The sequence below is a fragment of the Canis lupus genome, chromosome 9, assembly GCF_011100685.1.
Source record: "Canis lupus familiaris isolate Mischka breed German Shepherd chromosome 9, alternate assembly UU_Cfam_GSD_1.0, whole genome shotgun sequence".
NCBI classification, from domain to species: Eukaryota; Metazoa; Chordata; class Mammalia; order Carnivora; family Canidae; genus Canis; species Canis lupus.
Genome location: NC_049230.1, coordinates 38,916,102 through 38,941,734, shown reverse-complemented (window position 1 = coordinate 38,941,734; position 25,633 = coordinate 38,916,102). Strand labels below are relative to the sequence as shown.

General features: G+C 42.3%; 1 protein-coding gene across 1 annotated transcript; it reads left to right on the top strand.

Moving 5' to 3' along the window:
* Window positions 1–22,661: 22,661 nt before the first annotated feature.
* Window positions 22,662–24,180, top strand: CCL8 (C-C motif chemokine ligand 8). The gene is made up of 3 exons (NM_001005255.1): window positions 22,662–22,737; window positions 23,533–23,650; window positions 24,075–24,180. Exons 1-3 carry the CDS (start codon window positions 22,662–22,664, stop codon window positions 24,178–24,180), a joined length of 300 nt encoding a protein of 99 aa, NP_001005255.1.
* The last annotated feature ends 1,453 nt before the right edge of the window (window positions 24,181–25,633 follow it).

The following is a 25,633-nucleotide window of genomic DNA, read 5'->3' as shown; positions in this document are numbered from 1 at the left end:
AGTTTCCACATCCATGTGGCATTCATAGATCTCTGATGAAGACTGTCCACTGGGGCAGAGGAACCCCTAGTCAAAAGCAGAAATGAGCACAGAATGCAGGGGCATCTGGACAAATGTCCCTACAATGCTCCGGAGCCAGTATTTGCAGTGGTGCTCTGGTACCTTGGAGCAATTTCCCGCGTCTGCACAACGGTCCACTAGAGGGAACCAAGCCTCAGCACCTGGAAAGCATGTGGGGCTGTCTTCACAGTTGGTCCATCACAGGGGCCTCCTAAACCGTGACTTGGTGTGCATGCCGGGGAAGAGGAGTTTAACTGGATCAGCTCATCTCACACGTGCAGCTCGCTGGAGCACTGGGTGTGAGGGACAGGGACCTCCAACTTCTGCATCCTACAGATGGCCCTACTTGCCCTGGCTGATGGATTGGGGCTCCCCCTACAGTCTCACCTGGGGAAAGACTTTGTCAGCTACACCCAGGTTGGAAAACCACAGTACTCCAAAATCTGTCTGCCACCCAGCTCCATGTCCTCTGATGCTAGGATCCAAGACCCGTATAACTGCAGGATTTCTGGAGTCCTTCATCCAGCCAAAGTTCTAACTGATATCGTCCCTGAGTTCTATGAGAGTCGTCAGCAGGGTTTAGGAACATACAGGTATCTTGCACCTCTGGTTGGGATCCTGCCTCAGCATTGAGCACCTGCCGGGATGCTGCCAGAAGGTGGAAACAGGAGTGGCTCCTCTCTCCTGTGACCATTTTCCCCTCTTCTTCTTTTCTGTAGCAGAGGCTTTCAGTGAAGAGGAAGTGGAACCCTGATGATGAGCCAACACCACACATCTCCTGTTCTTAGATTGGTCCTGACTACACCCTCCTTTCTATCACACCCCTGACACTGGGTGGAAAATGTGCTGCGTCCCAGCCCACTGCTTCCCTTTCTTGCATCCTGAAGCCATCCCAGGGCCCAGAGCCTACTCTGCAGATTTCAGATCTCATTTCATCATTCCATGACTGTGACTCGGCCAAGAGAAAGGCTTCCCCTTCTTCCCTCTAACTCTCCCCTTCTTATAAAATAATGGATTGCAACTCTATAAAAAATGGTCAGAGCAGCCAGAGGAGCGGAGAGGCTGAGATAAACCCAGACACCTTCACAGGCTTAGGAAGTGGGGGCCATGCTCTGATGAGTGGCCTTGTGACTTGGCTGGTCTCCACACAGGCTCAAGACAGGCAGGGCTGTTCTGGCACCAGGGTTCCAATGCCCAGCACCAGCTCATACCCATCCCTTCCTTTGGCTACTGGCCACTTCATCCTCCTGCCAGAGAAAGTGTCCCACTCAATCAACTGCAATAGTCTTCGGAATGTCCTCCTTACCTCGAGCCCTCCCACCCATCCATCCTCAGCCCTGAAGAAATGCTGATCTGCAAACTGAGACTCAGAGGATGACTAAAGGACAATAGACTTAATAATCAAGTGACACGGGGCACCTGGGTGGCTCAGTTGGTTAAGCGTCTGCCTTTGGCTCAGGTAATGATCTAGAGGTCCTGGGATGGAGCCCTGTATTGGGCTTCCTGCTCAGTGGGGAGTCTGTTTCTCCCTCTGCCCCTCCCCCAGCTCTCCTCTCTCTTGCTTCACTCTCTCTCTCTTTCAAATAAATAAATAAAATCTTTCAAAAAAAATCAAGTGACACTTTTCACTGAAAAAGAGGGGATAGCAGGATCTGCCTTAACGAAGGGATGAGGTGAGAGGAGAATGTTCTTCAGCATTGGCTCAGGATGGACAATGAGAAGAGGAGATGAGAAGCAGAATTTGGCTGGGATTTGGTCCAGGAGTAGGAGAAAGCTCTAGAAAGTTTAGGATGCAAGCTTGGAGTCCTGTTTTAGAGGATCTTGAAAGTCAAGATGGACAGTTTGGGCGCAATTCTGCAAGTGGGAGGAAAAGTGTTCCACCAGCAGGGAAGGGAAATGCTGTAATCAGAAGTGTATCTGATCAAGAGGAAGTGGCGGTGGCTGTGGGCAGGATAGAGTAGGGAAAGGAGGGCCCAATTCAGGCAAGAAGTACTGGGAGGGTGGGAGAGAGGAGGCAGTTTTAGGAAGGATTGGATACTTACTGAAGACATTTAGTAGGGAACGGACAGAGGGAAAGCTAGGGGCTCAGGTCCTAGAACCTGTTCCCCAATATCATAAAGTGCTCTTTAGGAGCATGCTCACCTAAGACCCAAATTTCTTCCATCACTATACCCTGGACCCCAACTACAGAAGTTTAGGGACATGCATTTTAAGAGACAGAGTCTGCCTTTCTGGGATGGCGCCCTAAGATTCCATTGTAGTACATGAGCTTTGCCAACTCTTATTTCCAGAATGGGACCTGCTTGTATGGACGCCTTCTCACCAAAGGTAAAGACCAACTAGTAGGACTCATGCCTGCCAGTCTCAGGGAGAGATGGTTGCTGTGGGTAACAGCACACTCAGAAGCCTGGGGCACTGGAAAAGTCCAGGCCTGAGAGGCAGGACACCTCGGTGCTGATTACGGAAGTAGCACTGACTCCCCCCCACTTAAGCATATCAGGTTCTCCTTCCAGGGCTCAGTTTCCCTCTCCATTAAATGGGAATGATATTGTGTCACAGGCAGGAAGTTAGGGAATCTGGCGGATGATTTTACAAGCTCTGAAAACCATGTCTCTTGGCAGAACATTATCACGTGCATTTGCTGGGGAAGAGATGGAAGAAAGAGTGTTTCAAATGTATTCTCAGGGCCTGGGTCACCCATTCCCAACTCAGCCATTGCCAGCCCAGACAGAGTTTTTATCAAAGCCCCCCAAAGACACCCAAAGTCCTGGGAGCATTTAGTAACTAGACAACTTCTTTCATCCTCACACCAGGTCCAGTAGTCCTGTGTGCCTTCTGCCACCAAGATTTCAACTTTGAATGCCAATCAAGAGGGACCTTGAAGCTGCAAATGTAGGAGCACACAGTGAGTTGAAATACAAATGACTAAGATGTCACCATGTGTACTGATACTCAGAAATCACTCTGGCCTTGGGCAGAAGGTAAGGCATGGTAAGGGTGGGGAGCTGTGAGCTGGGCTCCGTGTGCACAACTGCAAACAGAATTCACATGCATCCCCCCTTGTAAAGCCAGGCCTCTTCATTTGGAAATAGTCCTCAGCCCACTGTCCTCCTGCTCCTGTTCATGAACCTGTAAACTCAATGTATTGGGGATGTTGGGGCCTCTGATAGAGCAGAGCTCCTACCAGGTAGCAGGGACCAAACATGAATGCATGGCCCGTAATTGAACATTGAAACCTCGGCTTTTCCTATATATGGTGTCCCTGCACTTAACTGCCAGGTGAGCTTGTACAAATCATTTTCCTTCCACAAGACTCAACTTACCAAGACATTACTGAGCTTTTGCTCTAGATTGATGGCTTCCAAATTGGCTATAAATCAGAACGGCTGGGATTACTTCTAAAAACACAGATTTCCGGGCCTTACTCCAAGATCCTGAGTCAGGACACGGGCTTATGGAAAAGTGCTTCTTTCAGGCTTTTAATCAGTTTAACCTGCGGCACAGACTGGTCTGGGACAAGGCACTGGATGCTCTCTGAGGTTCCTCTGTCCTGTCACCTTTCAATCCTGCCTGCTGCGTGTTGAACTTGCACGGAAGTCTTTGTAATGAACTGCTTGACTCTCCCATATGTCACTGGTCATTGCTGCTCCTGACTCACCATGGGCCGGCTAGCTTTGTAATCTGCCAGAAGGTACTTCACCTTTTTCTTTTAACTCCCCTCCCCATTGTTTTTATGATGTGACCTCAGGATAAATCTGGGGTAAAGCTGTAAAACGGTAGCCAGGGCCTTAATTCCAGGATGCTCTTCCACCTGACCCTGTCCCTGACGTTCCTTGGGAGTCACGTAAGAAGATGGGGATGAGCTTCCAGTGTAGGAGACTCCTGTCTTTCCTACGCTCATCTGTCCCTGTCTGCTACTGCCCTACTGTCTGGACCGCAGTCTCCCCGTCCAACTTCTAGGGTACAAGCATGTGGCTGTGCATGCTTCTGCTAACTACAAAATAGGAGGACAGAGAGGAAGGACCTCCCTGGGAACAGGGCAGCTGCAGAACTTGGGAAATCCTGAGTTTCATTTTAGCTTTTCACACTAAGATTTCCCAAATCCAAATTAAAAACCAAACCCAAGGAGGAAAATTGCGAAGTCAAAGGGATTTACTGTTCGCAGTCTTTGATGTCTCAGTGGCTATGGTGACTCTCGGTGTCTGTGCTACCTGGGGATCCATCTCCCATTCCTTCTGTATCCAGAGCATTCTGTGCTTCTGGTTCATGTGAGGACCCAGGGCCCTCATTCTTCCCTGCAACTGGGAAACACGTTATTGCCTCATCAATAGCACAGGTCTTGCTGAGGGTCTGCTTCTGCCACCTGTCCTCATCAGAAAACATGAAAAGAGCAAAGGGAACACTCCTGTCTGGTAGTCCAGCCCGAGGCCCCTCCTCTGATCACTGCACCCACTTGTTATGAATATGCATAACAGCTAACTTATTGAATACCTACCATATGCTAACAAGTCACTATGCAATGCTCTTTTCCTGTGTCAACTTGCTTAACTCAAACTCATCTTACTGATGAGGAAACTGAGACACAGAGGTGGAAATAAGCATCCAACATCTGTCAGTCTGGCTGCAGAGTTCATTACCTTAACCACTATCCTGCTGGTCCTTGAGCAAAGCAGCAAAGAACTCTTTCCAGCCAATATCCAGGTCTCAGGCTGGAGTCAATTCAAGAAGATAATCATGGAAGAATAAAATAGAGGGGAGCATAGGTATCCCCTGGCCTAGAAATGGACCACATGTAATCAAGCTGGGGTCTTCCAGCCCAGGGAGGACTTGCAGTAAAGAAATCATGTCACTATTTCTCATAGAGCAGGGTGAGACCTCACTGTTTTTCCAACTGCCCTCTTGGGTTGACACTTGAAACTCTTTGCCATCCCTGATCTTGTGCATCCCCACATTTTATAGATGTGTCACAGTGGACCTACCATAATCTAGTTGGGTCACATAGCTACTTAGCAGGCAGGCCAGGATTATGCCTGCTTGACATCAACCCCTTGCATTTCTACAGACTCACTTGCCATCCTCATAATGGACTTTCACTCTCTCTGTTTCTATTTCTTGCTTCCAGATACACCTTTTGTATCAAACCACATCACTGGAGAATAAATACATCGGGACTTTTTCAGTGGAACAGTGACCTTGCGTGTTCAGTGTGGGCTAGTGCTGTGTGATGCAATCGGCAGGGACTGTCCCAGAAGCTTAAAAAAGCTGCCCTCTCAGAAGGACTCAAGTTCCGTCTTCTTCGAAAAGGAAATCCTGAGGTCAGGGATATATGTCCAGTTCTAGAACTTCTGTATCATTGAGAGGTGATACTGTGTTTACAACACATGGAGTACACAAAAGGTAGAAGTTTTCCTTTCTCGTATAAATAAATAAAATAATCGAACTAAACTAAGAAGACTATCAGGTAATTTACAAGGTAAGAACATAAGCCACTGAACATGCGCATAAACATACCAACTAATAATAAACATTTGAACAACCAGACACTGAAATGGTTCCTTTTCACTTCCTTCTTACCGAAATAATACTTTCCTACCATAAAACTCAATAAAGTTAAGTCAATTTTGCACATGCAGATACTCCACATATCCACCACCCAGATCAACATTTGTACAACTTTTCCAAACTCCAGTGTCTTCCCTGTGCCCTCCTGCCCCTGCCTGTTCATATCCACAGAAGGAAACCTCTAGGCTGAATCTTATCACTGTAGGTTAGTTTTGCCTATATCCACAATAATATTTTACTAACAAAATCTCATACATTTAAAAAAAATAAGGTATTAGTTTTCTATTACCGTCACTATACAGTAGCACAAAAGTAGCGGATTGCACAACATAAAATTATCTTATAGCACTAGAGGTCAGAGGTGGGCTGTGGGTCTCATCACACAAAACTCCAGATGTTGGCAGAGCTGTGCTGCTTTCCAGAAGCTCTAGAGAAGGATCAGTTTTTCTGATCATTTGCGTTATTGGCAGAATTCAGTTCCTTTGGGTCATTAGACTGAGATCCTTGTTTTCTTGATGGCTGTCAGGTAAGGGCTATTTCCAGCTTCTAGAAGCTGTTATAATCCTTCCTCCATCTTCGAAGCCAGCAACGTGGGCCAAGCTCCCCCCAATATGAATCTCTTCTTCCATTTTCCTATCACTGAAGCAGCAGGAAAGGGTGTCCACACTTTTTAAGGACTCGTGTGAGTAGACCAGGCCCAGGTGGAGAATGCAGGGTACTCTTTCACCTCCCAGGTCCATACTCTGATGCACATCTGCAAAGATTCTTTTGCTATGTAAGGTGACATATTCCCATGTTCCAAAGAATTGCAAGGGAGAGGAAGGCAGAGTCCCTTGTTCTGCTTACTTATAATACTTACTTACTTACAAATAATAAATGCTATCCAGGGTAAAACGTTCTAGAAAGTGATTTGACAATATGCAAATCTTTGGCATTTCATACCTTGTGATATATTAATTCCACAGCTATAGAAATAAATAAAGACATGGGTCAAGATTTTTACACTGACCTTTTCATCATAATGTTAATTAAAAATTTTTTAAAGATTTTATTCATTTATTCATGAAAGACAGAAGAGAGAGAGAGAGGCAGAGACACAGGCAGAGGGGGAAGCAGGCTCCATGCAGGAAGCCTGAAGTGGGACTCGATCCAGATTCCAGGATCACAACCTGAGTCAAAGGCAGACGCTCAACTGCTGAGCCACCCAGGTGTCCCTAAAATTATTTTAAGAGTGAAAACATATATAATATATATACCTAACTATAATGAAATGCTTTATTACATATACGTTGCACACACACACACACACACACACACACACACACACACACACATATGACCAGTATGAAGTCTTTAAAATTTTTTTTTGTATATTTTTTAATTGGAGTTCGATTTGCCAACATATAGTATAACACCCAGTGCTCATACCCATCAAGTGCCCCCCTCAGTGCCCATCACCCAGTCACCCCAGCCCCCAGCCCACCTCCCCTTCCACCACCCCCTCTTTTTTTCCCAGAGTTAGGAGTCTCTCCTGTTCTGTCACCCTCACTGGTATTTCCCACTCATTTTCTCTCCTTTCCCCTTTATATTCCCTTTCACTATTTTTTTATATTCCCCGAATGAATGAGACCATATAATATTTGTCTTTCTCCGATTGACTTACTTCACTACCCTCCAGTTCCATCCACGTTGAAGCAAATGGTGGGTATTTGTCATTTCTAATGGCTGAGTAATATTCCATTTGTATACATAAACCACATCTTTATCCATTTATTTTTTGATGGACACCGAGGCTCCTTCCACAGTTTGGCTATTGTGGACATTGCTGCTAGAAACATTGGGGTGCAGGTGTCCTGCCGTTTCACTGCATCTGTATCTTTGGGGTAAATCCCCAGCAGTGCAATTGCTGGGTCGTAGGGCAGCTCTATTTTTAACTCTTTGAGGAACCTCCACACGGTTTTCCAGAGTGGCTGTACCAGTTCACATTTCCACCAACAGTACAAGACGGTTCCCCCTTCTCCACATGCTCTCCAACATTTGTTGTTTCCTGTCTTGTTAATTTTCCCCATTCTCACTGGTATCTCATTGTGGTTTTGATTTGTATTTCCCTGATGGCAAAGGATGCAGAGCATTTCCTCATGTGCTTGTTGGCCATGTCTATGTCTTCTTTGGTGAAATTTCTGTTCATGTTTTTTGCCCATTTCATGATTGGATTGTTTGTTTCTTTGCTGTTGAGTTTAACAAGTTCTTTATAGATCTTGGATACTAGCCATTTGTCTGATGTGTCATTTGCAAATATCTTCTTCCATTCTGTATATTGTCTTTTAGTTTTGTTGACTGTTTCTTTTGCTGTGCAGAAGCTTCTTATCTTGATGAAGTCCCAATAGTTCAATTTTGCTTTTGTTTCTCTCGCCTTCATAGATGTATCTTGCAAGAAGTTGTTGTGGCCAAGTTCAAAAAGGGTGTTGCCTGTGTTCTCCTCTATGATTTTGATGGATTCTTGTCTCACATTTAGATCTTTCATCCATTTTGAGTTATCTTTGTGTATGGTGTAAGAGAATGGTCCAGTTTCATTCTTCTGCATGTGGCTGTCCAATTTTCCCAGCACCATTTATTGAAGAGACTGTCCTTTTTCCAATGGATAGTCTTTCCCGCTTTGTCAAATATTAGTTGACCATACAGTAGAGGGCCCATTTCTGGGTTCTCTATTCTGTTCCATTGATCTATGTGTCTGTTTTTATGCCAGTACCACACTGTCTTGATGACCACAGCTTTGTAGTACAACTTGAAATCTGGCATTGTGATGCCCCCAGCTCTGTTTTTCTTTTTTAATATTTCCCTGACTATTCAGGGTCTTTTCTGATTCCACACAAATCTTAAGATGATTTGTTCCATCTCTCTGAAGAAAGTCCATAGTATTTTGATAGGGATTGCATTCAATGTGTAAATTGCCCTGGGTAGCATAGACATTTTCACAGTATAAATTCTTCCAATCCATGAGCATGGAATATTTTTCCATCTCTTTGTGTCTTCCTCGATTTCTTTCAGAAGTGTTCTGTAGTTTTTAGGGTATAGATCCTTTACCTCTTTGGTTAGGTTTATTCCTAGGTATCTTATGCTTTTGGGTGCAACTGTAAATGGAATTGATTCCCTAATTTCTCTTTCTTCAGTTTCATTGTTAGTGTATAGAAATGCCACTGATTTCTGGACATTGATTTTGTATCCGGCCACACTACCGAATAGCTGTATGAGTTCTAGCAATCTTGGGGTGGAGTCTTTTGGGTTTTCTATGTAAAGTATCATGTCATCTGCAAAGTGGGAGAGTTTGACTTCTTCTTTGCCAATTTGAATGCCTTTTATTTCTTTTCATTCTGATTGCTGAGGCTAGGACTTCTAGTACTATGTTGAATAGCACTGGTGAGAGTGGACATCCCTGTTGTGTTCCTGATCTTAGGGGAAAGGCTCCCAGTGCTTCCCCATTGAGAATGATATTGGCTGTGGGCTTTTCATAGATGGCTTTTAAGATGTTGAGGAATGTTCCCTCTATCCCTATACTCTGAAGAGTTTTGATCAGGAATGGATGCTGTGTTTTGTCAAATGCTTTCTCCGCATCTATTGAGAGGATCCTATGGTTCTTGTTTTTTCTCTTGTTGATATGATCTATCACATTGATTGCTTTACGAATGTTGAACCAGCCTTGCATCCCAGGGATAAATCTCACTTGGTCATGGTGAATAATCTTCTTAATGTACTGTTGGATCCTATTGGCTAGTATCTTGTTGAGAATTTTTGCATCTGTGTTCATCAGGGATATTGGCCTATAATTCTCCTTTTTGGTAGGGTCTTTGTCTGGTTTTGGAATTAAGGTGATGCTGGCCTCATAAAATGAGTTTGGAAGTATTCCATCCCTTTCTATCTTTTGGAACAGCTTTAGTAGAATAGGTATTGTTTCTTCTTTAAACGTTTGATAGAATTCCCCTGGGAAGCCATCTGACTCTGGACTTTTGTGTCTACGAAGGTTTTTGATGACTGCTTCAATTTCCTCCCTGGTTACTGTCCTGTTTGGTTTTCTATTTCTTCCTGTTCCAGTTTTGGTAGTTTGTGGTTTTCCAGAAACGCGTCCATTTCTTCTAGACTGCCTAATTTATTGGCGTATAGCTGCTCAAAATATGTTTTTAAAATCATTTGTATTTCCTTGGTATTGGTTGTGATCTCTCTCCTTTTTCATTCGTAATTTTATTAATTTGAGTCTTTTCTCTTTTGTTTTTAATAAGTCTGGCTAATGGTTTATCTATCTTATTAATTCTTTCACAAAGAACCAACTCCTGGTTTTGTTGATCTGTTCTACAGTTCTTTTGGTCTCTATTTCATTGAGTTCTGGTCAAATCTTTGTTAACTCTCTTCTGCTTGGTGTAGGTTTTATTTGCTTTTCTTTCTCCAGTTCCTTTAGGTGCAAGGTTAGCTTGTGTATTTGAGTTTTTCCCAGTTTTTTGAGGGATGCTTGTATTGCAATGTATTTCACTCTTAGGACTGCTTTTGCTGGATCCCAAAGATTTTGAATGGTTGTATCTTCATTTTCATTAGTTTCCATGAATTTTTAAAATTCTTCTCTAATATCCTGGTTGACCCTTTCATCTTTTAGCAGGATACTCTTTAAGCTCCACGTGTTTGAGTTTCTTCCAAATTTCTTCTTGTGATTGAGTTCAACTTTCAAAATATTATGGTATTGGTTAAGACCTGATTTGTGGCGCAGTATGTGGTCTATTCTGGAGAAAGTTCCATGTGCGCTTGAGAATGTGTATTCAGTTGCATTTAGATGTAAAGTTCTGTAAATATCTGTGAAATCCATCTGGTCCAGTGTATCACTTAAAGCTCTTGTTTCTTTGGAGATTTTGTGCTTAGAATATCTGTCATTTGCAGAAAGTGCCATGTTGAAGTCTCCCAGGATTAGTGTATTATTATCTAAGTATGTCTTTACTTTGGTTATTAATTGATTGATATAATTGGCAGCTCCCACATTACGGGCATAAATATTCATGATTGTTAGGTCCTCTTGTTGGATAGACACTTTAAGTATGATATAGTGTCCCTCTTCATCTCTTACTACAGTCTTTGGGATAAACTTTAACTAATCTGATATGAGGATTGCTACCCTAGCTTTCTTTTGAGGACCATTTGAATGGTAAATGGTTCTCCAACCTTTCATTTTCAGGCTGTAGGTGTCGTTAGGTCTAAAATGAGTCTCTTGTAGACAGCAAATAGATGGGTCTTGCTTTTTTATCCAATCTGAAACCCTGTGTCTTTTGATGAGATCATTAAACCCATTCACGTTCAGAGTTACTATTGAAAGATATGAATTTAGTGTCATCATGATACCTATTCAGTCCCTGTTTTTGTGGATTATTTCTTTGGGCTTCCTCTTTCTTTTACAGAGTCCCTCTTAATATTTCTTGCAGAGCTAGTTTGGTGATCACATATTCTTTCAGTTTCTGCCTATCTTGGAAACTCTTTATTTCTCCTATTCTGAATGAGAGCCCTGATGGATAAAGTATTCTTGGCTGCATGTTCTTCTCATTTAGGATCCTGAATATATCCTGCCAGCCCTTTCTGGCCTGCCAGGTCTCTGTGGAGAGGTCTGCTGTTAATCTAATATTTTTTCCCATATAAGTTAGGGATCTCTTGTCTCTTGCTGCTTTAAGGATTTTCTCTTTATCTTTGGAATTTGCAAGTTTCACTATTAAATGTCGAGGTGTTGAGCAGTTTTTATTGATTTTAGGGGGTAATCTCTCTATCTCCTGGATCTGAATGCCGGTTCTCCTCCCCAAATTAGGGAAGTTCTCAGCTATGATTTGTTCAAATATGCTTTCTGGTTCTCTATCCCTTTCAGCACCCTCTGGAACCCCAATTACATGTAGATTTTTCCTTCTGAGGCTGTCATTTATTTCCCTTAACCTTTCCTCATGGTCTTTCGTTTTTTTTTCTTTTTTCCTCAGCTTCCTTCCTTGCCATCAATTTGTCTTCTATGTCACTCACTCTTTCTCCTACCTCATTAACCCTTGTTGTTAGGCCCTCCAGTTTGGATTGCATCTCATTTAATTCATTTTTAATTTTGACCTGATTAGATCTAAATTCTGCAGTCATGAAGTCTCTTGAATCCTTTATGCTTTTTTCCAGAGCCACTAGTAGCTTTATATTTGTGCTTCTGAATTGGCTTTCTGACATTGTAATCCAAATTCTGTAACTCTGTGGCAGAGAGTATTGTTTCTGATTCCTTCTTTTGTTGTGAGTTCTTCTTTCTAGATATTTTGCTCAGTGCAGAGTGGCTGTATGAGTGGGCTGCATCAAGAATATCAACCACAACCTAAGTAAATTTCTCCCTAAATGATTCTGCTGAGGTCAGAGACCAGAAATTGAAAACAAAGATCAGAATGAAATAAAGCAAAAAGACCATTAAAGTGAAAAACAAATTTTAAAACAAAGTAGTAAAAAATAAAAGGCCAGGAATCCTAAAGAAGAAGGGGGGGGGGAAGAAAAGAAAAAAAAGGAGGGGGGACTGAGAGATGGTGATTGTGAAGAAGTTGTAGTGGAGGGAGAATGTAGTCTACCTGAGGGGTTCTATAGGGAGATCCTCTTGTTTCTGAGTATATTAAGTTCTGTATATAAGAAGATGCTTAGTCCCAAATTTATATAAACCAGAAATACTTGTAGAGGGCTCCAACATTGACCACCAAAACATAAATGAGATAAAAGAAGGGGGCAGAATGGGAATGAGGAATCTCACAGAATGAACCAGCATGGTATACCACTTGGTTCTGGGTGCATGCTGGTCATGTTTTAGAAGGTATTAACTTCCGCCATTGTAGAACAAAATGAGGCAGAGAAAACAAAAAACACAAAACAAAAAAACATATCTTGTATATCTCCCAAAATAGTTGAGTATGTTGAAAGGAATCGAGAAGTGGAAAATATATCTAGGACCTGGGATTGGAGAAATATGAAAGTCAAAAAGGAAGAATCTTAAAAATGAAGAGGTGGTAAAATTCTGTAGTTAAGGTGGGAAAAGAGAAAAAAATGGAAATTTACAGTATGATATAAAAATGAGTTGTACTGTAAAAAGGAAGGAAAAAAAAAAGGAAGAGTACCCTCTGGTTCTATATACTGTAAATCCCTCGACTTCCCCTGGGCCTTTCCAGCGCTGCTCCATCAAGAACTTGCTCTTCCCCTGTCCTTCTAGCTGGTTTTCTGGGGGAGAAGCCTGCTGTGCTGATTTTCAGGTGTGTGCACCTGGGGGAGCTGCCCCACCCCCTGCCAGGTGCATGGCTCAGTGGGAACTGTTTGCCCCCTGAGGCCTCTGTCCCCTGGAGGCCCCGCCTCTCCCAGACACAGGGTGACACAAGGAGGAACAACAACACTGGTGGCGGCCAGCTGTCCAGCTCTGGAGTCAGCTCCCCCAGTAACTACCGCAGTCTCCCAGTCTGTAGTGGCCTGGATGCTCCCCGGGGGTGCATGGTGCTGATCTGCACAGCTTGGGGACACCCAGCAGCAGGAGAGTCCTCTCTGTGCTGTGCCCTCCCAGCCTCCGCCTCTCCCGGGGGGAGTGCAGGATCCTGGGCTGTGTCCCCCGGCGCCCTGGAATCCGGGGCCTGGGCTGCTGGAATCGTGCTCCCGGGGCCGGGGCTCCCCAAGGCAGCAGGGCGCAGCCCCCTCCATCCAGAGCCCCGCCTGACCCACCGGCTTCTCCTGAGGCCCTGCCAGGTGCGTGCTCCATCCTTTTACTGAGATCCGCCCACAGTCTGTGGCTCTCTCCCCCGGGTGCACCTCCTCTGTTAGTGACCCCGGGAGACAGGAGGCTCCACTGCCCCTCCTGGGATCCCACCCGAGTTCCCTGTTAAGCGCCTTTCCGTCCGGGAAAAATCCGGGGCGGATTTTTAAAGTTCCTGCTTCTCCGGGACTGAGCTTTCCTGTCCCGGGAGGCTTTTGCCCCCCTCCCCCCCCCCGGCCTTAGCCAGGCTTCTCTGGGGGGGGGCCCTTCCCAACTTGATTCTTTTTTATTTTTTCCCACCTTCCTACCCTGTTAGAAGCAAAAACTCTTCTCTCTGCAGCATTCCAGCTGTTTTCTCTTTAAATTTCAGGTTGAATTTGTAGCTTTTCAGGATGACTTGAAAGTTATCTAGGTAAGTTGGTGGGGACAGGTGACTTAGGGACCCTACTCCTCCGCCATCTTGCCCCCCCCAAAGTATTTAAAATTTAAGCAAGTGTAGGATATCTAGTGTCTTAGAAGAGTAGATGACCAATTTTAAGTGAAAAATAGTTGTGAATATCATATGTGCATTATGCCTGTATACGTGTGCATGGGTATATGGATATATAGGTGTGTGTAAACATACAAAAACACATGTACATACATTTACATATGTATATGCACACACAGTAAAATGTAGAGAGAAGAAAGGAATAAACAAAAGTATCAGTCCAATCTTAGTATTTTTAAAACACAAATGGGGGGCACCTGGGTGGCTCAATTGGTCAAGTGTCTGACTCTCTGTTTCAGTTTAGGTCATGATCTCAGGTGATGAGATCAAGCCTGGCATTGGGTTCCGTGCTCAGCTGGGAGTGTGCTTGAGATTGTCTCTCCTCTGCCTCTTCCCCACGTGGACATGCTCTCTCTCTCTCTCTCTCTCAAATAAATAAATAAGTCTTTAAAAAATACATGCACACAAATAGGGTAACCAACTGTGCCTCCTGAGACGACACTGAGGGATTTCCAAGAACACTGGATATGTAGTGCTAAAAACAAGAAATTGAAAACCAAACCAGGACAAGCTGGTCACCCTAAATGCAGATACATTCTGTTCTCTCTTTTAGGCACTTCTGTTTATTTTTTGTTTCCTACAAAGAGTGTGCAATTATTAAAAACCATTAAAAGCCTTTTGGTGTCTTACTCTGAGTTGAGGAGAATGTCAGAGTCTGGGCCTACGAAACATTCCAGAAGACGTTCTTATAAGTGTTACAAGTCCTAGCAAGGTTGGAGATGAGGGGGAAAAATGTGCTACCATCCACAAATGACAGACCTGACTTGCAAGGGCAGCTTCTGGAGGAAGTACCATACTCCCATGGATGGTGGCAGGACCAGGAAAAAGTCAGAGTTACATCAGAACCTTGTAATTCTGGATGGTGAGTGCAACCTCAGAGATGGGGATGGGAAAAACAATTAGATTAAAAATCACAAAGCTAAGCTTGAAAACCTGGGACCTCTAAATTGCAAGAAAAATTTCTTACTGGCGATCCCTAGTATGGAGGGAGGCCAGCACCCTATTCCAGGCAGACATCTGCTGGTGTGCTTCCAGGATGAGGCTAACACCACCACCGCCCACTGCCAAGCCCTGGTGTTGGCAGATGCCTTGAGAGGGATGGTTTACATTTGCAATTCTTTCGTGCGGTGGAATACATCAGTGTGTATCACAGGACCGGAGGTTCCTACAATTGACTTAATGTTCTGCATTCTTATCTTTAAAAAATAAAGACCAGTTGTTATGTTTGACATATAGATCATAAAACATTTGTGGTCCAGAACATGTGGATATAATATATATTATTAAGTCAGGTAGACTGTGGAGTCCACTTTAAAAAAAATACTAATATAAACAAAACGGTGACTATTTTGTATGTGTTGTGGAACATGTTATGGCACAATGCCTCCTTCATGGTGCTTAATAGTTACTAAATGTAGAAGTTCTTAGGCTTCATAAGTTTAATTGTGATCTTCATAAATAATGAAATAAAAATATTGCCCTAAGGACCAATTGACACCTGTATCCATTAAGGACTCTGTAATAATTTCCCACTTTATAGAGTTGATGTGGATAACTTGGTGTGGTATCATTAGTACAGTTCCCTGATATTTAGATAAAAGTCAGTGTTGGGGGAGGGACTAAAATAATACATCATATTAATTTGGAATGCTATAAGGTTCACTAAAAATGATGAAACTAGACTCACGAATCTGACTCAAATTAAATTTTCTTAAAAAATTTATTTTAAGAGTGGACTGTTTTTTGGGATGCCTTGGTGACTCAGTGGTTGAGTGTCTGCCTTTAGCTTAGATTGTGATCCCAGTGTCCTGGGATTGAATCCTGCATCAGGCTCCCTGCAGGGAGCCTGCTTCTCCCTCTGCCTATGTCTCTGCCCTCTCTTTGTGTCTCTCATGAATAAATAAATAAAATCTTCAAAAAAAAAGAGTGGTCTATTTTGAGTGTGAAGTAATAGAAATTGTTTGGTCGAGGAATATCACACAGAACAATCACTTCTTTATGAAGTTTCGCAGTTAATAAACGGATGTGGATACAATGGAGCATGTGGTGGTGACTAGATATAGCCCCTAAAATTTTCAGTTCTTGTTCTTGTGTCCCATGGTAGGATTAAAATTCCATGCCATCTCAAAAACAGGCAAGCTGGATGACCCACTTTGATCAGTAAAATGTAAGTAAAAGTGATATGTGTCACTCCAGGCAGAGGCCTTTAAGAGCTTCTATAAGAATCTTCACGTCTCTGACCTGCCACAGTGACCAGGGTATTCTTGGTGACAAAGACTTCAACAGCCGAGTGAGGAAAGACTAGAGCAGTACCACAGGCCTCCCCTCATTTACTTGTGAAGAGGGTACTGGAAACTGGGTAAGCAGCACCCCATGTGATGCTGTGCTGTGCTGGATCACACTGTTCCATGACCACCAGTGGAGGAGACAGAGTAGGGGTGAGGCAGTACCTAGAATCCATACTATCAAGCCCACCGAGAAACCTGGATCACAGCAAATGCCCCCGCCCCCCACATAACTGGTAGAGCAGGCCCAGAGACTTCTATCCACATCCCAGTGGCTCCCTGAGACCCAGGAGCTACTGAACACCTCATTATTTTTAAGACAATGTTCTAGTTCCCATAATAGCACAGTCTTGCCCTCATAGTAAGCTCAACAACCCTGCTTACCTCTCTTCCTCACACCCAGCCCTTATCCTAAACACCGTTCAGGAGTTTGTTTTTCTTTAATAAATTTATTTTTTATTGGTGTTCAATTTACCAACATACAGAATAACACCCAGTGCTCATCCCGTCAAGTGCCCCCCTCAGTGCCCGTCACCCATTCACCCCCACCCCCGGCCCTCCTCCCCTTCCACCACCCCTAGTTCGTTTCCCAGAGTTAGGAGTCTTTATGTTCTGTCTCCCTTTCTGATATTTCCCACACATTTCTTCTCCCTTCCCTTATATTCCCTTTCACTATTATTTATATTCCCCAAATGAATGAGAACCTATAATGTTTGTCCTTCTCCAACTGACTTACTTCACTCAGCATAATACCCTCCAGTTCCATCCACGTTGAAGCAAATGGTGGGTATTTGTCCTAAAATTCCAGTCAATTCCAAGGAGTTTATTGAGTCTCAGAAGATCCTCTGTGCCAAGCAAATCTTAGGCATCGAGTGGAAATGAAAATGTCAAGGGTGGGATGTGCTACATATACTCAAGCCCAAACAGAATCTGTTCATGCTGCTCTTGTTAAGACCTATCAAGTAATCCTCCCTGAAATCGTTGACATCCCAGATGAATTCATAGTTGCTGATCCCAGCAAAATGAACTAACAGACACAAAACATTGGAGATCCTGGGCCTCTGCTAAAATAAAACCCTGCCTGTCCCAGGGACCAAACAAAGAGGTTCAGTGCATAATGAGGCATGGTGACTGCATCTCTGAGTTCTGGTATTGGTTCTTTACTAAATTGTCCAAGTGACTCTTGGCAAATCATTTGCCCACCCTATGCCTCAGTTTGTACATCTGTAAATGAGACATTTGAGCTAGGTTAATGGTGCCCAAACTATGGCTATAAATCACTTAGAGCACTTCAAAAACAGAATTCTAGACCTCCTCTCCCAAGGTTCTGAGCCATTATATTGAAGTGGTTATTTTATTAACAATTGCCCAGAACATCCTGATATTACTGGCAGATTGGGGGACCAGGATATGAGATGGTCCCTGGGGTCTCTGGGCTCCTCACTGCAATTTTCTGCCTTGTCCTTGTCTTCTAACTTTGAATTGCATAACAGCTTTTGTTCAGACATGCTTACTCACAGGTCTTGGTGTGTCATATTGTAACCATACAACCCATGACAAATCATTTCACTTCTATAATTCTTTCTCTTACTGTAAAGGAGAAAAGTGGACTAAATTCCATGTGAATGGCTCTTCCAATGCCTTCTATAATTTTGTGACCACTGGAGACACTTCAGACAGAACTGAAAAATGGAGACAGCAATTCTGACTCCCAGGATGCTCTCCCATCTTATCACATCCCTTGAGAACTGCCTAAGAATTCAGATCTCTTTCCATAGCAAGGTACTCATTTCCTGCCTGCTATTTGCAGGTAGAGGTTTCTTTCTTTCTTTTTTTTTTTTTTTTTTTTTGCAGGTAGAGGTTTCTGATTCCAGGTTCCCCTTCACAGCCACTGAGCAGTAGGTGGGTTGTCAAAAAATGCTTTTTAAGAATATGCTCACTGTGAAAGCACCATGGAGAAACAGAAAGAAAAAAAGCAGAATGTCCATTTCCTTGAACAACACAGCCAAGTTGCTGGAGTTTGCATGGCCTAAAGTTTCGTTTTAACTTTTTTGTTGGAATTACTTGAATTCAATTTAAAAACAAAACAAGAAAGGGAAATTGCATAATCAAAGTGACTTACTGGTTAAGATCTCTGAAATCCCTGTAGAATTAAGACCTTGGTGACTTTTGGCATGTCAACACTGGGATCTGACCTCCATCTCCTCTAAGACCCACAACATTCTTTTCTTCTGGTTCATAATAGGACCCTAAAACCTCACTTCTATTTTATTTTCAAGACACTCCTTTCTTTCTTCATCTACAGCATACACATTCCCAGAAGCCTGTCCCTACCACATATCTTTGTTTGGAAGCAATTTTAGGGAGAACTTGTGCAAGAGACCAAGAACTACACTCTGAGTCCCTTCCTAGCTTGTTCTAGACATGACACCCATTTTATTTGATTGTTGCTAACAGCTAGCTTATTGAACTCTTATCATATGCCACTCACTCTGCAAAGTAAGTTTTTGGTGTCAGTTGATTTAATAGCAGCCGTAAACACCATTTCCACATAAGAAAAACAAAGAATAGGTGAGGAATTTAAACTATAAAGAAATTACATTACTTGTGTCTTCTCTGACACAGTTATTACCTAGCAATCCTAGCATACAAATCCAGATTTTAACTACCATGCTATTCTGCTTTTCCTAAGGCTGACAGTTGGAAATACTTCTCTGCTAGGTCCTGTCATCCTAGCCTCCCTGGTCTCTGATTGGACCCTTTGCAGATAATCATAGACAAATTAAGTTACAGAAGAGCTTAAATATTATTTAACCCAGGAATAGAAATTACGTTGCATATGAAGTGCCACTTCTAGTTTCTGTACCCATGGCAGACATCAATAATCAATCAGGGCTTTACATTCAATAGCTCAAATTAATGCCTCAGGGTTTGTTGGTTGGTTGGTTTTTCCAACAAAGCTTTCTGGTCTTCCACCAATAAATCTATCAAGCTAATATATGTTTGAAAACTATTTACCATTCTTAACTTGTCAAAACCCCATACTTTGTAGATAAGGACAATGAATCTCAGAATCAAGGTTTGTCCATAGTCACATTGGACAAGTCATTGGCTAGTTATTGGCTAAATTAGAATGAGACTCAGGACATGACACTTAATTCCTTTCATTTGATTAACACTTTTTGATCCATAAGAACTGATTTTCACTACTATTTCTGTCATCTGTGCATAGATGCACTTTCCATATTAAGGCAGCTCAGAGGAGAAATTAACGAGATCTTGAGTGTATTTTGTAAAAAGTGACTTTATTTCCAAGTAAAAAAATATATGCAAACTTGACCTGTTAGCCAACACAGGACCACAGAGATCAGTGCTACATGGTATACCTGGCAGGGGAACTGTCCCCAAAGTAATAGAAAAAGCTGCCATCCTCAAAGAACCAACAGAAAACTACAGACAAATCTCATGAACATAGATGCAAAAATCTATCACAAAGTATTAGCAAATAGAATTCAATAATGTGTGTAAAGCATTATACAACACAACCAACTGGGATTTATTCCAAACACATAACTGCTTCAATATTTGAAAATCAATTCATATAATCAATATCATCAACAGACTAAAGAAGAAAGAAATCTTATGATGATATCAATATAATGATACCAAGGCACCTGGGTGGCTCAGTGTTAAGCATCTACCTTTGGCTCAGGTTGTGATCCCAGGATCCTGGGATTGAGTCCCCACATCAGGCTCTCTGTGGAGTGTCTGCTTCTCCTTCTATGTCTCTGCCTCTCTCTGTATGTCTCTCATGAATAAATAAATAAAATCTTTTTAAAAAAGAAAAAATAATATGATGATGCCAATAGAAAGCATTCGATAAAATCCAACACTCATCCATGAAAAAACTTTTAGCGAACTATGAATAGAGAGGTACTTCCTCAACTTAATAAAGAACATCTATAAAATGCCTACAGCTGACATCATATTTACTGATGTTGAAACAATGAAATGATGTTCTTAATCATGAAAAAAATGCTTTTCCCCTGGTAAAGCAACATCATACTGGAAGTCCTAGCTAATGGACTAAGACAAGACAAGGAAATAAAAAGATATACAGATTGAGAAGAAACAAATAAAATTGTCTTTGCAGAAAACATAATTATCCATGTAGAAAAAAATCATACACACACACTCACACACAAATACACACAACCCTCCTACAACTAAAAAGCAATTATAGTAAGGTACCAGGCTACAAAGTTAATGTATAAAACTTGATTATTTCTCCATATACCAAAAATGAACAATAGCAATTTGAAATTAATAACTCAATACTATTTATATTAGCACAAAAAGAAAGTATTTAGGAATGAATCTAAGAAAAATATGCACAAAATCAACATGTGGAAGACCACAAAATTCTAATGAAAGATTAAAGAAGTAAATAAATGGAGAGATATCCCATGTTCATGTATAAAAAGAATCAATATTGAATCAGTCAAGGTAATTCATTAGAAAAGGAAGTCTTCAACAAATGGTTCTGGACATCTACATAAAAAAAAAAACGGAATCTAGATATTTTACACTTTTCATAAAAATTAACTCAAAATGGATCATAGGCCCAATGTAAAATTCAAATCTATGTAACTTTTAGAAGATAACAGAAAAAGATTGAGATGACTTTGGGTTTGGTGATGACTTCATAGATATAACATGAAAAACCTGACCCATGAAATTAATAATTCATAAGTTGGACTTTGTTACCATAAAAAAACTTCTGTTTTTCACACAATTAAGAGAGTGAGAAGACAGGCTACAGACTGGAAGAAAACCTTTGTGAAACACATATCCACAAAGGACTTGTGTCCAAAATATACAAAGAACTCTTAAAACTCAATAATTAAACTCAATCCTGATTTTAAAAATAGATGAAAGATTTCACCAAAGACACCTCACCAAAAGAAGATACGCAAATGGAAAATTGCATGCAAAAATATGTTTAACATGTCACTAGGGAATTGCAAATTAAAACACTAAGATACCATTATCCACCCAGTTGAATGGCTAAGGTTCAAAATACTCACAATAGCAAATGCTGGCAAAGATGTGAAACAACAGGAACTCTCATTCACGTCCACTTTGGAAGACCCTTTGGCAGCTTCTTATGAAGCTAGACATAATCTTACCATGTGATCTAGCAATCACACTCCACATGAGTTGAAAATTTATGTCCACAAAGAAGTCTGCACAAAAACATTTATAGCAGCTTTATTCATAATTACCCCAAACTCGAAGCAACAAAGGTATCAATAGATGAAAAGATAAACTGATGCATATATACAATGGAATATTATTCAGCAATAAAAAGAAATGAGCTGCCAAACTACGAAAAGACACAAAGGAATCTTAAATGCATATTTCTAAGTGAAAGCAGTCACTTTGAAAAGGCAACATACCATGTGATTCCAACTACATGACATTTTTAAAAAGCAAACATACAGAGACAGTAAAAAGATTGGTGGTAGCCAGAGATTTGAGGGGAGGAACACGGGGGATTTTGAGGGCAATGGCATTTCCACATGATACCGTAATGGCAGACACATGAATGAAGAAGAATATAAGAGGTCGGTGGTTTGCAAAGTTAGCTCCTTTCCTTCACTCCCACCCCTGCCCCCACTGTGTGTAAACAAAGAGAACTGAAAGCCTTTCTCAAACAGACCCATTCTACCTAAATCCTTATGAAATATCAGGCTTCTCTCTATGATTTTCACTTGGAAAGAGACTTTAGTGTCTAAAATATTTGTAAACCCCCACCCTCCAAGATCAGTATGTGTTGTCCAGTTCTCACACTCCATAAGAATCTGGGGCATTATAACTTGAATATTTTCCTAGATTCCACCATTCTGCCAGGGTTCCATCAGGCCACCTCTGGGGTGTTCTAAAAGAGCCCAATGAGTTTAAGGTGCCAGGGACCTGAGTCTGATAGAAGTACAGGTAAAGACTTAAGGCCCCATCCTAGGCCTCCTATGCCCCAGAGAGGGCCAGGCCTTTTATTGTCTTTATTCCATTCTGACCTCAGCTTCTGTTCTTCCTTTCCAAAAGATCATTTTCCATTTCAAAGAAATCATAGCCCTTAATAGTCCAGTGAGGTCACTTCCTACACTTTGTAAGGCACAACCACATTCTCTTCCACCTCTGTTCCACATAGTCTAAGCAACAATAGAAACTGTTCAGCTTCCTTTTTCCAGTGTTAGGAAATCACCCCAAGGATCTGGTGCCTACTCAGCACATTCCAAGTCTTATTTCAGGGCCCTGCCCATGCTCACTGCTCTCCATAAAAATCAGGCAGGGTGACCAGAGGAGCCAGAGGAGCAGAGAGGCTGAGACCAACACAGGAACTTCCAGCACTCACACCTAAGCTCCCGTGCTCACCTCCACTATGAAGTTCTCCACAGCGCTTCTATGCCTTCTGCTCACAGCTGCCAGCTTCAGCACCTTTGTCCTTGCTCAGCCAGGTAAGGGCCTCTCTTCCTAAGGCTTACCATTTCAACTATTATAGGTACTTATCGTCCCAGCCTGAGTTATCCCATGCTTGCTACATTAGCCTACATTACAAAGATGGAGAAAGTGAAACCAACAAGGGCAATAAGAAGAACGGTCATGGCACAGTTAGCCAGAGCCAGAACCAGATACCCAGGTCAATGAGTCCAGTTCCCATGGTCCTTCCTGACACGAGCTTGGGGAAGAGACACTAAATGAAACCAATACCTCAATGGTCCTCACACTGTTTGAGGATGTGGCATGGAAGGAAGGATCGTTTCTCATTGTGGATGTGAAGGACATTTCAGGCAGTAGTGGAGAGGGAAATAAAACTATTGCTTGGGCTTCAAATTTTGGATTACAGCCAGTTTGCCAGGGGCCATGTAAGGAGGAAAAGGACCCAGAGGCATGTCAGCATGTGACACAGGTGGGCTTTAGAGCCCGTGGGGACAGAAAGCTGGGGAGCAAGGTATTAGAACTTATCTATTTGGTGTCAGAGGTTTTGGGTTAGTAGAACCTCCTAATGACAAAACAAGATGAGTGTCTTTTCCCCATTCCCAGTTGACAGTGAGGAGCCCCATAGTTCCATAAAAGAAATAGACTTCCAGGCACCATTTTATCTGTGGAATGTGGACTAAGGCACTGAACTTGGGAGTATTCATTCTTAGGTAGAACTTGTGTTTGTTTTGTCTTTCCCTACCTTCATCTGCCCTTTCAAAATTATACTTATGATGCATTATAACTCTCATTCTTTGCAAAATGTTTTTTAGATTCAGTTTCCATCCCAATTACCTGCTGCTTCAGCATGGTCAAAAGGAAGATCCCCATGCAGAAGCTGGAGAGCTACATGAGGATCACCAACAGCCAGTGTCCCCAGGAAGCTGTGATGTAAGAGAACCATGCCCTGGCACCCTCTGACGAAAGTTCTACTGGAGTTCTATACAAGGGAAAGAAATCAGGATCCATGCCCAAATAAGTCAGATAAATATGCCATGTAATCTGAGGGGACCTTTACCCCACAGAGAAATTGAGCCCTCAGGAAGGAATCCATATTCCCCCCAGGCTCCCCTTCTAGGATCTTGGTCAGATCACCCAAGTTCCTTCGGTCAGGAGACTGAGGGTTTCCCCTGGGATAGCATAAGCAGTTTTCGTTTGAGGGCTCTTTCTTCCTCCAATCCTTCCCCTTCCTCGTAACTCCATCCAGCCTCCTCATCCAGAGAGCAAGAGGTCCTTAGGTGTAGGGGCCAACAGGCCACATGTCTGGAAAAAATCCTTAGATGCTCCATCTAACTGCCCTCTCTCCCCACAACAGCTTCAAGACCAAAGCATCCAGGGAGATCTGTGCTGACCCCAAGCAGAAGTGGGTCCAGGATTACATGAATCACCTGGACCAAAAGTCCCAAGCCCAGAAGCCTTGAACCTTCATGTATGGACTGAGAGACAGACCCTGAGGAAAATCTTATTTATTTTTCCCCAACCTTCCCCAAGTACAGAGTGATATTATTTTATTACAATGCCCAACAAGAGGCACTTTATACAATAATTTAAAGCACATTTCTTAAATAATATTTAATTTTACTTAAGTTATTAACATTTTTACTTTATGTGCTATAAATCCTAATGAATGTAAAGTACAAAATCCAGTGGCACATTTTCTTTTCTGTGAGCTCAGTCAAGTTTGTAGCAGGATATCATTTGTCTCCCTCCAATGTGTCTGTAGTATTGTGAGGTCCTTCCATGGATCATCAGAGTGAAAGACATCTGTATTCTTATGAAGTTGGTGCTCCTGTAAGTCAAATGTCTTCTGTGTAATGTGGTTGAAATTCATGTTATGCGATGACTATGGAATTTTCAAAGAAAAAAATATATGACTTTAAACTACTTGGTCTTATTTTTCATGGGGTAACATTTAGCTGGGAGGCAGAAAATGGCAACAATGACTGGCAACTTGGGGTCTAGGGGGCCATTTTCTAAGAAATATTTTAGACTCCACTGAGGTTCATAGTGTTCCAGCCTCTCAGCTCCAGTCTCTAACATCACCTGCCCATTTCTTTTCTTGTCACACCTCCCTTCTCCTGTTCTCTCTCTTGCCTCAAGCTTTTCTCCATAAAGCCAACTATTATCCACCTAATTAATCCTCAAACCCCGACTATTATCTTAAAAAGAGTAAAACTAGAGGAAACTAGATGTCTACAACCTAGAAGCCCTTCTAAGGCTTTTCCTTGAAGAATCTTCAACAGGACTGGTCTTGAAGGATGGTATGCAATGAGAAATGAAAAGGTTTTTCAGAACCAGTACAGGATGGGGAGCAAGAGCATGGAGTTTCCATACTTTCAAACATCTGGCTGGACTCTGGAAAAACAAGATGCACTAAAAGTTTCAAAAAAAGAAGAGAGAAAAGTGTCATGCAAGGTGTGCATGAGGAAGAGTAACCTGGTATCTGAGGCTAGGGTAGAGTGTGAGAGGGAGGGTCTGACGGCAGGCCACCATAATGGTGTAGGAGAGGCGAATGAACCAGGCTGGTAGTAGGGGTGATGTTAGATAGAATGGGCAAGATGGAGTGGAATGTCAAATGTTGGGGAGGGAAAGCATTTGACCCAGGATTTAGACTTTCTCTTACAATCTCACAAAGCAACTATTTAGAGAACTGGTGCCCTTGAGACACAGAATGAAGTTAACTCCAGCCCCAATCCCTCAAATTTGCAAGCTTCTGTATGAAGGTATGGGAACTTCTTTCCTTAATAGCCTCTTAAGGTCAAGATTCCTTTGTACTATGTAAGCACAGCTGGCTCCATTTTCAGGTATGAGGCCCACCATAGTAAGTCACAAAGACCAGACCCCTCATTGAGGGAAAGAGGACTATTTTCTTGA

Coding starts and splice junctions, on each gene's coding strand:
- CCL8 (NM_001005255.1), top strand. CDS start 22,662: ATGAAGTTCTCCACAGCGCTTCTATGCCTTCTGCTCACAGCTGCCAGC. Junction 22,738..23,532: donor CTTTGTCCTTGCTCAGCCAG/GTAAGGGCCTCT, acceptor AATGTTTTTTAG/ATTCAGTTTCCATCCCAATT. Junction 23,651..24,074: donor TGTCCCCAGGAAGCTGTGAT/GTAAGAGAACCA, acceptor TCCCCACAACAG/CTTCAAGACCAAAGCATCCA.